The 13,676-nt window shown below is 36.6% G+C and overlaps 1 protein-coding gene across 1 annotated transcript in view; it reads right to left on the minus strand.

Moving 5' to 3' along the window:
- Positions 1 to 13,676, minus strand: part of LOC140714547 (low-density lipoprotein receptor-related protein 1-like) — a 1,940,354-nt gene that overhangs the window by 208,029 nt on the left and 1,718,649 nt on the right. The window contains exons 59-61 of the mRNA XM_073025830.1: positions 12,764 to 12,951; positions 8,906 to 9,111; positions 2,037 to 2,225 (exon numbers count right to left, since the gene is read on the minus strand). Coding sequence (XP_072881931.1) covers positions 2,037 to 2,225; positions 8,906 to 9,111; positions 12,764 to 12,951 — 583 coding nt within the window. The remainder of the gene's footprint in view (positions 1 to 2,036; positions 2,226 to 8,905; positions 9,112 to 12,763; positions 12,952 to 13,676) is intronic.

Consider the following 13,676-nt stretch of genomic DNA (forward strand, 5'->3'; position numbering starts at 1 on the left):
TATGATTAAAAGACATTTGGACAGGTACATGGACAGGAGGGATAAAGGCAAAACAAAGGCAATGGGGCTAACTTTGTGGCACCTAGGTGAACATGGATGACTTGGGGTGTAAAGACTGTTTTCATTCTGTTTAAGACAGTGACTATGACTAACTCTCTGGCAGACAGAAGTTAGCCAGCAAAAGAAAAGGGTATACTTCCTCTGGAAGGACAAACTGGAGAAAGAATGAACCATTTCATGGGGTGAAGTATGTCATCAAGGATAAGCAGCATTGGAATCCTAGCAACTTCACGCTGTGTAATTAATGAATGTCTCGTGATCTGTCAGCTCACAGTACCTTGAAACCAACAAACTGCCTTCAGAAAACCTGCCTGAAACCTGGAAGGCACAGACTTGACCAAAGAGGATCTCTACTTCAATCTTTATAAAACCCTACCCACATCCACAAAGGAAATAATCAATCCCCTTTGGAGAGTTCAATGGCAAGTTTGTAAAGGACGCAGTCATCCTCCAGGATGTGACTATGTTGGAGGAATTTGGAAAAGCTGACTCCAAGACAATTCTCCTCCTGATAAAATGTTTGGAGTACATTTTCAGTACCCTGTTTTGCTAAATCAACATGCATTAGCACTTCAATCCAGATACTATCTTGAATTAAATTATAATTATAATAAAATCTAAGCAAGACACTGCAATAGTGTCTACATCATGGCAGGTATAAACACTACTTGGCTGATCACCATTTTATCCACTGTTACCTCAAGCAATGAGAGCCCAAATAATTGGTGGAAACTATTGCTTCATAAGAAATTAAAAACAAGGAGCTCTCAAAGAACCTGTAAAGATACCTCTCCTTAGATACCTTCAGATACATCCTAACATAGATTTTTGCAGTAACAACCCCTAGGAAAATAAAACAATTGGAATGTGCTGATTCCCAAAGTGAACCACTTTGTTTCAAGAAGAAGTCCAAAAACCTGCTTCTACATTCCTCACCAATGAGCCATTTTTACACTATGAACAAAACTAGCAAACCCTTCTCCAAAGCCATAAGAAAAGAAATGCCCCAAAACCAGTCACTGAAAGATTCCATTCCATATTGCTCCCCTGTCAGTAAACACTCAGCACCACAGCTCTGCTTCCTGACTAGGAGATCATTTGCAGAAATAAACCCTGCTTGCTCCAGGATTGACTGAAATTTGTCCTGAGTGCATCTCGCCTTTTGCACACTTTTTCTCCTACTCCGTCTTAGAGTAAATGAAGTCCCATCCTAATACTCTTATTATTTTTATGTTTGCCTACAGAATCCTTTGAATTCTCTAATCTTATTCAGAATTTCATGGAATTTCTTACAAATACCAGATTAAAAAAAAATATTGTATTTTAAGAATATTGTAAGTTCCGGTGAACAGCCGGAAACAGTTTAGCAAGGACAAGATGGCTTAAAATTGGGAACTCATGGTGCTTTCAAAGCTTGCAATTTTGTCTCTGCTTTGTATGTGAATGTCAAACATCCTTGAAATTGTGAAATAATAAGAGTAAGTGAGTCACCAAATAAAGGTTGCTGTTGTCAAGTGTGGATGAATGCCAAGTACACACATCACACAGTTTACTAAATATGAACCATAAAGGCATTGTTCTAAAATTCAGGTGAAATCAGTCAAAATGAAGTATTTGATTCAAAACCTGGATAACGTCAGGCCATCACGCTCTACAAAGATCCTGTTCATTCAGTGGTTTTGGGGTTATTACAAGCGATGTAACCCCTGTAGGTTAATTAAATTATGATTAGCTAACTGGAGGCACTATGTGGTGTCAATGTACTGAGTTTGTTGAATGCTAATATATAGTTCAAGGTATGCAGTTTGAAATATTATGTACATCATACTTATCTTTTAACCTCAATAATAATATTAACTACTTGCAATTTCATTGCTTCTAGATAAAATGATTCCCGAATCATAATTATAAAATCTGTCAACTAAATGAATCACTTGCGATAACTTGAAAACGTATAGCATGTCATCAGCAATTACCATCAGGTTGCCTGTGAGGATGAAACACCTGGATATCCATTATCTGATGCCATGAGCTGATCAGTGAAATCTTGTTCAAGCCTGTGGTTTTGTGAGCACGGCTGACTGACTTAGTTTTCCAATCTGTCCAGTAGATGTAGTCTTCAAATAATGTCACCGCTAATACATGTGAGATATCTTGATTATGAACTGTAATCAGACATAGTTATATTAATGCACTACATTGGGAGATAGCTTGATGCAACATTCCATATTGTAAAGACATCAGGTGCAATGCACACACATTTTCTTTTGAATTAACAGTTGTGGCAACATCCAAGTTCCCCAGGGTTTCCCTTAATTCAAATTCATTTATTTACATACAGTGCAAAGTAAGTCCTTCTGTCTCTTCTTGCTGTCCCACCCAGCAATCCCCTGATTTAATCCTAGCCTAATAATGGGAGAATTTACAATGACCAATTAACCTACCACAGTAGGTTAGGCAGCAGTAGGAAGTCAGCCTGGGTCACTGGTACTGTAAAGCATTGTGCTAACCACTACAACACTGTGACACCCCAAATGGAAATAAAATATACAGAACAAAACACAAAACTTTGTAGCTTGAGGTTTTATTTGATCTGATAGTGATTGCAAGAGGTAATATAGCGATTCTTCAAAATGAAATAACAAAATCATCTAAAACTCATATACTTGGAACTGAAATCCTATTATACTCACCAAGACTTTCATTGTATAATGAGATTAAATGGATGGCCTTAACATACAGAGTCCACACAGTGGAAATCAAATTTGTTCTTGTTCCCTTCATTTTAAGAACACTGTTTTACTTAGAAGTAGTTTCACAAAACACTAACAGACACTTAACTAAATGGAAATTCTAATTCAAAAGAAAGCATTAACCATCAGGACCAAACCCAATTCCATTCACACTCAATTCTTGTACAAATGTACACCTATGTGAAATGTCAGCACAATCTGGCAGAACTCCTGTTTATTTGTGGAGGGACCCAGAGACCCATTAAAGCAGTGCAACTAAATTCCTCTGATACAGCACAGATTCAAAACATCAGCTAGAGGCCTTCCATTAAGTAGCATTCAGTACCACACAAATGTTGCATATACCATTAATCAATCAGGGAAAAAAGCAAAACTGGTGTATTTATTTCATTTCATTGATGACAACTGAGGGAATAATGTTGAACAAGAATTATTTTGCATTTAATCTCCTTCCCTCTCTGGACCTCTTTTGAATAACTTTGTACTGACAGCCACTACAGTGGGGGTTGGGGTTTTGATGTTATTGTGACTGTTTCTATTTTGCAAGGGAGGGGATTGGGGGTATGATGTTATTGTTGCTGTTTTTTTTGCGAGGGAATGGGGTTGGGGGTTTGGGGTTTGAGAGTTTTCAAAGGTTCTTTTGTTTTTTTTCCTTTTCATGTGGGGATAGGGCTGATATGTTTTTTCTGTATTTCGTTGCCATCTTGAGAAGATGAATCTCAGAGTTGTATTGTGCATGCATATTTCAACAAGAAAATGAACCTTTGAACTTTTAGTATTTGGTATGCTTTTATATATGACACTTCTGATTATCAAAAGGAATAAAAAATCAAATGTTGAGCTGATAAGGAAATCATGTAAATTTTGATAACAGGCAAAAGTTTGGCTATAAAGTTAAAGATCTAAATCATTCAATCACTTTAAGAACCAATCTAGAAAATTTCTTTCATGGGGATACAAAATTAAAATTGTCATCTTATTTTTGATGTAAAACCTTTAGCAATCATTGAACTCAGATAAATTTTAATTCCACTTTGTAATATTAAGAAATCAAGCCACAAGCACTTATTCAAATATGACAATTTGATTCCTTATAAGAACCTGCTGCTCAAAATCCATAAATTGGAAACATAATTAGAATCTATAAAATACAGGATATATTTTACTTTGATTTTGATGACTACCCTTTGTGAATCCCTGCAAAATGCCATGCAGTCTGCATTTTTGCTGCACATGCGGTGTATTTTACAGCCATTCTGTCAATCATCACAAATAAATAATGACAAATTCCAATTGACTGAAGACTTAAGGTGCTGCAAAAATGTAATGCACTCATGGGCATGTTCAAAGAGATAGTTAGCTAATCTTTAGGGGTATATACCTTTAGTAGTATTATCAAACCAATCTTCCTTTTAAGATTATGATAAATCTATGTTATATTTTCAGTACATTATAAAAATCTGCACCAGAACCCAAAGATTCGATTTTTACAGTATCAATGACACTTTTTAAATGGCAACTATATATAGTCCAGAAAAATTGTTCTATTCAACACATTATACTCAAGAATGATAGAGTATGGGTTTGTTCCTACAATCCACAATATCGTAAATCTCCATTTCTGACAGTGTCAACAAGGGCTTAGCGTGACATTATGTTGCAGTTGTACAAGTCATTGCCGAGGCTTCATATGGAGTACTGTGCAGTTTTATTCACCCTGTTATAGGATAGATGTGGGTAAAATGGAAAGAGAGGAGTTCTCTTGGGGCACTAGATGGAGTAAGTTGCATTTTGGCTTTGCTCCGTTCATTTTTCAATTTTTTTACCACCCTTTCAAAGTGTTTATAACACTTTTATATGCCTGAACTTTGATTTTTAATCACTGAAAATGGATACCAGAGGGCAAAAGGCATCCGCCGAAGGCAAGGAAGCTGGTAACGGAAGTGGAAGGAGAGAAGGTGTTTCTAAACAACCTAAACAGTCTCCACTCACTTTGGAAGCTATGTTGAAGCTCCTGGATTTTCTTTGATGAATTCTGGTAAAGCACCTGGTTTGGATGGGTATACAGTAGAAGTTTTTAAATCTTTTTCAAATCTATTTTCTTCTTGGTTATGTAGAATCTTTAAGGATGCCTTACCTGTAGGTAAGTTACTACCATCCTTTTATGAAGCATCTATTTCTTTAATTCCTTAAAAAAGTTAAAAAACCCACTGAATGTGCATCATATAGACCTATATCATTGTTGAATATGGACTCCAAAATCTTTTCCAAAATATTAGCAATTAGATTGGAAAATGTATTGCCACAAATTGTCTCTGATGACCAGACAGGATTTATTAAAAATCATTATTCATATTTTAATGTTAGGAGGTTAATGAATATTGTATATACTTCTTCATCTAAAATTCCAGAATGTGTTGGTTCCCTTGATGCCGAGAAGGCATTTGATAGAGTTGAATGGGAATATTTATTTAACACACTTAAGAAATTTAATTTTAGCCCAAAATTCATATCTTGGATTAAACTAATATATCATACACCTTTGGCTTCTGTACTTACCAATAATCAGAGATTCCCCCTTTTTCAGGCTTTTTCGAGGTACTAGACAGGGCTGACCACTTACTATTTGATATTGCCTTGGAGCCCTTGGCAATCGCTTTTTATGATTCACCCAATATATTTGGCATTATTCGTGGGAATGGGATACGTAAGGTATCACTATATGCAGATGACCTGTAACTATATATCTCTAACCCAGAGAAATCCATCCCAGCAGTAATATCACTACTTGCTCAGTTTAGTAGTTTTTCTGGTTATAAATTGAATCTTAACAAGAGTGAGCTTTTTCCATTAAATATGCAAGTTCCAATCTATAGACAATCACCGTTTAGACTGGTTACTGATGACTTATTGGGGTGTTAAAATTACTAAGAAGCATAAGGATCTATTTAAAGTTATCTTTTTACCCTGAATTGATCATGTTAAACAACTGCTTATTAAATGGTCCCCATTGTCCTTATCATTGATTGGTAGAATTAATGCTATTAAGATGATTATTTTACCTAAATTTCTGTATCTACTTCAGGTGGTACCAATCTTCATTTCTAAATCCTTTTTTTATATTATTGATTCTAAATTTCTTCATATATATGGCAGATTAAAAATCCTAGGTTAAGTAAGAAATATTTACAGAAATCAAAAAAGGATGGCAGTTTAGCGATGCCCAACTTAAGATTCTATTATTGGGCAATTAATATTTGATATTTAATGTTCTGGACACAAGATCTGGATGAAGTTCAATGTCCACAATGGGTGGACCTTGAGTGTGAGTCTGTACAGGAGTTCTCATTGGCTTCTATTTTAGGGGCCTTGATTCCCTTTGCACTTACTAAACTAAATAAACAAATGACTAATCCAGTAACTAAACATACAATACGAATATGGTTTCAAATTTGTAAATTTTTTGGATTGAATAAATTTATCCTATCAAGTCCTATTATATCTAATTTTTTCTTCCATCCATCCAGAACTGATGAAGTTTTTCTTTTATGGAGAACGAAGGGAATAACATGTTTTCGTGACTTATTCATGGATAACTGTCTCATGTCTTTTGAACAGTTGACTAATAAATATAATTTGCCTAGATCACATTTTTCAGATATTTACAGATTAGAAACTTTTTGAATGTTATTTTACGTACTTATCCGATATCACATCAGACTGAAATTACAGAAATTTTTTAGGTTTAAACCCCAATCAGAAGAGTTTAATAGCAATTATTTATGATCTGATTACGAAAATACGTCTAGGTACATCTGATAAAATTAGGAATGAATGAGAAAGAGAACTTCAGGTATCTTTACCTATAGAGAAATGGGAGAAAATTCTCCAACTAGTTAACTCTTCTTCAATGGGTGCTAGACACACTTTGATACACAGATGGTTCATAGGGCCCATATGTCTAAGGATGTTAGCCCATTTTTATTGCCATATAAATGCTGTCTGCCAGATTTAATTCGGAGGTAGCTTCCTTAACACATATGTTCCGGTCTTGTCCTCTTTCGGAAAAATATTGGAAAGACATTATTGATATTATTTCAGTAGTTTTGCATATTGTCACGAATCCCGTGACAAGTTGAAAAGGACCAGGAGAAATGGAACACACCAGTCATCTGGTTTACTATAAATTAAAACTATATTTACTACTACTACTAATATGAATTAATATCATTAGAACTGGATAATATGATACAGGTTATAAACTACTTTATATATATATATATATATCTACAAAGATAATAGTCTCAGAGGTAGATACCAGTCTTACGTTGTCAGGTAAGTTTAAGCAGTTCAGTTCGCTTTGTGTTGCGTCGAGTTGAATTGATGGAGAGAGAGAGAGTTGATTGAGTTGATGTTTATGTTGGCAGCTTTAGTTATTCTTGCTTCTGAAGTCTTTAGAGTCACTTCGTGTGAACCCTACACAGACACAGATGGACAGAACCCCTTCTAGGGAACAGTCTACTAACCCACGGCACGGGTTCACCACCAGCAGACCCCCACAGGCAAGCTCTTACTCGCACTGGTAATCACGGGTCGAAATTAATCGGTCCGTGGCCTCCACCCTCGTGGTGGTCTTAAACTCCACCAGTGGTTTCTCGGGTAGCTTCCGCAATTCTCCCGTGTCGTGTCTCCTCTCCCGTTATCAGACCAAAAACCTCAACTTTTTATAATCCATTCGAAATTCCAGCCATCCATTAGCTCAACTGCTCTGAGCTGTTACCATGGTGTCTTCCCAGCTCGTGTCTCAGCTGGTGCTGTACTCTCTCTCTCTCGTGGTCACAATTAAAAGTGTTATCAAAACCAAGTCAGAATCCTCTCTCTCTTTTAATTTCCTCTTTGTTCATTAGACTGCTGAATTTTCTAGCAGCTTCTCACCTGCGTGACAGTATTGATTTACAATCTCATCCTATTACTGCAATTTTTGGATTACCAGTGATGGACTCTAGTCAATTATCCCCTTCAGCTTGTCGTTTGATTGCATTTGTTACATGAATAGCCAGAAGATCCATTTTATTTAAATGGAAATATTCTAATCCCCCTACTGCATTTCAATAGTTTTCCCAAACTATAACATGTTTAAACTTAGAAAAAATTAGGAGTGACACTATCGACCGTTCGATTAAATTTGAAGAAACTTGGAGGCCATTTATTCAACATTTTCATCTGATGTAAGCTGACCTTTTCCAAATCCTTCTCTCAATAACTTTTTGTTTGTGTATAGAGGAGCGGAGTTAATGACAAATAATGATTTTAACTGATGAAACATGGGAGCCCAGCTTTTGTTTTGTTTTTTTTTAGTTTAGGGGGACTTTCTTTTCTGTATAAAATTTTTTGAATCTTTTTCATGTTCAGTTATTAAGAGTTTGGGACGCTTAGATTACATATGTTACTCGGAGTTTGTTTCTATGTACATTAACCGATATTAATGTAATCCCGATCTCTTTGTATCATTATCGTTGTTATGTTTATCTATTTAAAACTTAATGATAATATTGAGAGAAAAAAATGGAAAGAGAGCAGAAAAACTCTACAAGGATAGTGCCAGGACTAGCAAGCCAAAGTTATAGGGAGAGATTGGCCAAGTCATATCTTTATATCTAAGAATGGAGCAGAATGAGGGGTGATCTCATAGAAACATTTGAAATTATAAGGACCATAGATAGTGGAAGATAACAGTACTTTCCCTGGAGTAGGGGAGTTCAAAACTGGGGGCGTAGATAGAGTGAGAGGGGAATGATTTAAAAGGGACCTAAGGAGCAACATTTTCATGCAGAGGTTGGTAAGTGTAAGGAATGAGCTTGGTTGAGACAGGTACAAGAATATCATTTGAGAAACACTTGGATAGATACAAGGATGGGAGGGTGCTGAAGGGAATATAAGCCTAAGGCACAAGAAACTGGGACTAGCTAGGACAACAGGGTTACAATGGACTAATTGAACCAAAGAGCCTGGATCTATACTGTATGACTCTATGTTTCTCAAAAATTACATTGCAAAATAATTCAAAATGGGAAAAAAATAGCCTTACCTACCTCTATGTCTATTGGATCCATCCAGGTCTGCAAACTCTATGTACCCTTGCTGGTCATCAGCCCAATACAGCCTGTTGTTCACATAATCCAGACACAGACCACTTGGCTTCATGATTTTTGTGTTTATGACAATGCTTTGATTAGTTCCATCCATTCCAGCACGACCAATATGTGGATTTTCACCGTGATTGGTCCAATATAAGTATCTGAACAAAAGTAATTATTTAAAAATCTGTTATAGAGCTCAGATTCAAATGTTAAAACAGAAACTATAGGAAATGTTCAGCACTTCAAAGATATTCAATTGTGTTCTGCATTAACTGACTTTCTGAAAGGCAACTTTACTCTGAATGCTTATAATTTGGAACATTCTACCTCATGAGTTATTAAAATGAATATCAGAATGCTGAATAACATGTTTCCGCACTACAAATTTCAATGCAACTCTGTTCCTGCTGAAAAATCGTAAGGACTAAACTTAACCCTTCCCCCCTCCACTCTACATGTTTAATGTTGGTATCTAATCCAGTGAATATTTCTAGAATTTTCACCTTTCATATTAATCTTCTAAATTTGAAATATTTCAAGTAGACTAACTTTTCACTCAGGCACCACTTTTTCCAAAGCAACTATCCTATTGAGGTAGAATTTGTAGCCAGTGATAATGTAACATAATTCGGGGAACAGAACTTGCTATCAAAGCAAGAAAAATGGCACAATGATTAAATAATTATTTACACAATATTGGAGCTCATGAATGAGGTAATGTAGAAATATTAAGAGTAAACTAACTGTACTATACAGTAATTATATTTTGGTACAGTTTTTATGGAGTGTGTCAAAAGGCAGCTTATTAGGCCCATTCTCCATGCAATCATTTTGTTCAACATTATAAGTGGTTGCACTTCAAGAGAATGCTCCATATTGCAATTTTCCATAATGAGAAACTATGTCATCTGTGCATATAGCATGTGATAAGAGATGGAAAATGTTTTTTTTTCCCACATCTTTTTCAGTCTAACATCTGAGCTAGCATGTTTTTGTCCATTGGAGATCATGTCTTATGAGTATGTTTGAGTTTTCTGATGAGGTGACTAAGAAAGCTGATGAGAGCAGAGCAATGCACATGATTTATAAGGACTTCAAGTAAGGCCTTTGGTAATGTTCCATATGTTAGATTGCATGGAATCCAGGGAGAACTGGCTATTAGAGGCAGCAGATATAACTGGAGGCCTGTGACTAGTGGTGTGCCTCAGGGTTCAGTGCTGGGCCCATTATTGTTTGTCACCTGTATCGCTGATTTGACTAAGAATGTACAGGGCATGGTTAGTAAGTTTGCAGAAGATAGTAAAAATGAGTGGTATAATGGACAATGAAGAAGATTATCAAAACTTGCAGGGGATCTCGATCAGCTGAACAAGTAGCCAGATGATTGGCAAATGGGGTTTAGTTCAGTTAAGTAAGCTGCTGCATTCTGTAAAGTCATATCCAGTTAGGTCTTCCACAGTGAACAGCAGGAGCTTGGGGAGTGTTGTAGAACAGAAGACCCGTGGAGTACGAGTACATACTGAAGTCACAGGTATATAGGTAGACAGGGTGATGAAAAAAAAGGCTATTGGCATGCTGGCATTAATAAGTCAAGGTATTAAATATAAAAGTTGGGAGATCAAACTGCAGTTCTACAGGACACTGGTGAGGACACAGTTGGAGTACTGTGTTCAGTTTTGGGTGCACTACTGTAGGAAAGGTTACTAAACTGGAAAGAGTTCAGAGAAGATTTACAAGGATGCTGCCAGGACTTGAGGGGCAATGTTATAGGGAGAGGATGGACTGACTATGACTTCATTCTTTACAGTGTAGGAGACTAAGAGGTGATCTTACAGAGACGTATAGAGTCATGATGGGCAAAGATAAAGTGAATGCATTTAACCTCTTTCCCAGCACTTGGCAGACAAGAACTAGAGGGCATAAGTTTAGGGTAAAAGAGGAAGGATTCAGTAGGAACTTGAGGGACAACTTTTTTACACAAAGGGCTGTATCTATGTGGAATAACCTGGTGAAGGAAGTGGCTGAGACAAGTACAAGAAAAAATTTTAAAAGTCAGTTGTTGAGGTACATGGATTAGAAAGGTTTAGAATGTTATGGGCCAAATGTTAGCTAATAGGACAAGCTTGAATGGGACGTCATGGTCTGCATGACCAGTTAGGCCAAAAAGCCTATCTCCATGTTGTATATCTCGATGACTCTATGACATAAACCACAAGAGTGATTTTTTAATGCAAACATGAGGATATCTGCAGATGCTGGAAATTCAAGCAACAGACACAAAATGCTGGTGGAACGCAGCAGAACAGGCAGCATCTATAGGAAGAAGTACAGTCAACATTTCAGGTCGAGACCCTTCGTCAGGACTAATGGAAAAAAGAGACAATAAGAGATTTGAAAGTGGGAGGGGGAGGGGGAGACCTGAAATGATAGGGAAAGACAGGAGGGGGAGGGATGAAGCTAAGAGCTGGGAAGTTGATTGGCAAAAGGGATACAAGGCTAGAGAAGGGGGAGTATCATAGGATGGAAGGCCTTGGAAGAAAGAAAGGGGGAGGGGAGCACCAGAGGAAGATGGAGAACAGGCAAGGAGTTATTGTGAGAGGGACAGAGAGAGAGAAAAAAGAAAAAAAATATATATAAATGATATAAAAATAAATAGATAGATAAATAGGGATGGGGTAAGAAGGAGAGGAGGGACATTAACAGAAGTTAGAGAACAACTCTAACTTCCATTAATGCCCCGCCTCCCCTTCTTACCCCATCCTTATTTATTTATTTATTTATTTACTTACTTACTTACTTAATTTTTTTCATATATATATATATCTTCTTTTTTCTCTCTGTCCCTCTCACAATAACTCCTTGCCTGATCTCCATCTTCCTCTGGTGCTCCCCTCCCCGCTTCTTTCTTCCAAGGCCTTCCATCTTATGATACTCCCCCTTCTCTAGCCTTGTATCCCTTTTGCCAATCAACTTCCTAGCTCTTAGCTTCATCCCTCCCCCTCCTGTCTTTTCCTATCATTTCAGGTCTCCCCCTCCCCCTCCCACTTTCAAATCTCTTACTATCTCTTACTTCAGTTAGTCCTGACAAAGGGCCTCGACCCGAAACATCAACAGTAATTCTTCCTATAGATGCAGCCTGGCCTGCTGTGTTCCACCAGCATTTTGTATGTGTTGGTAGAGTGAATTTTTATTCCATTTCTCAGTCATTTGTTAGTGATTTGTGTATTCCGTAAGAGAAAACCTTTGTTTTCTGAATTCCCATATGGCGGGGGCGGGGGGGGGGGGGGTTTGGTGGGGGGTACCTGTACTATTCCATCCCCAAAATCTGCAAATTATTGTTCACCTCTTCCTGATCAGTTCCACGAATTTGCCTGAATTAGAGTAGAAAAGGAACCAGGCTGTACTGAGGAAGTAGAGTTTTAAGCCTGACGGTGACTTTGGAATTCCCATATTATAGAATAAATGCAGAAATACCAAACTGAATTTCACTCATAAGTTAGTGATGGTGAAAGTCTATAAGTTCTGTCATTACACTCAGAGATTAAAGTCAGAGTTATATAACACAACTTCACAGAAACAGACCTTTCAGCTCATTTAGTCCATGACAAACTATCAATCTGCCATTAAACCCCTAAAATGTCAAAGCTATTTTTAAGGAGGTATTGTTTCATTAAGTAGTTAGCATTAGACAATATCTTTAGATAAGTACAAAAATTAAAGATATATCAGTTCAGAATTAGATATAGCTCAGACAATATGAGTACAAATTTTGATTTATGTTTTATGTTGCTCTTAATATTATGGTCATACCCAATGCGAGGATCAATCACCAGATGCTTCAAAGTCTTAAGTCCTGTGTTCACAAGGACTGTCTGATAAAGTCCATTAAGTTTAGAGACTTGAATTGTCTGCTTGCTTTTGTCACACCAGTAGAGATTCTTGCCAATCCAATCAACTGCCAATCCTTCTGGAATGGCTTGTCCGGTATGTTGGACCACCTGGGAAAAATAAAATGAAGTAATAATATTCACCAAAGAGATTTCATGCCCGAAGGAACAAGCTCACGAAGGTAAAACAGCAGACCACAATCACCAGTCCAATAAGGAACGAGAGTCTCAGACAGGATTTTGATTAAATATAAACTGATTCTAATCTAGATGAACAAATCAGAACAAAGGTAAACTTTTTGTTGTGCACCCAGAGCAGCCAAAGTCGAGAAATTGAAAATTAAAGTGTGGTCAAAATTTGTAATAATGCTAATGTTAACTGTAATTCTATAGATTTGCAGTAATCTGAAATCAGCCTGCAAAAACTTCAAAGAAAAATAAAATCAACACAGGAAAATAACAGTAAAACATTGAATCCACAAATATGTTATGTGGATTTTAGTTCTTGTTGCATTTCAGTGCATTTCTATTGATTTGTTTTTAACATTCCAGTTTTCCTTTTTATGCAAATGTGCAGAGTGGTAATAGTTTGCAAGTTAACATAAGGTAGTTTAGATTTGAATACAGAATGTTATAGATATGCAGGTATTACGTTTTTGATTATGTTGTTTAGTATTCATAATTTTTTCAAATAAAAGTAATTTAATCTCTTCCATATACCTGAACAAATCAGCAATTTGAAGAGCCTGATATAGAACATAGAACAAACAGTATAGGAACAGACCCTTCATTTCACCATGTCTGCAATGATCATGATGCCAATCTAACTGAATCCA

Source organism: Hemitrygon akajei, chromosome 2 (assembly GCF_048418815.1).
Source record: "Hemitrygon akajei chromosome 2, sHemAka1.3, whole genome shotgun sequence".
Classification (NCBI taxonomy): domain Eukaryota; kingdom Metazoa; phylum Chordata; class Chondrichthyes; order Myliobatiformes; family Dasyatidae; genus Hemitrygon; species Hemitrygon akajei.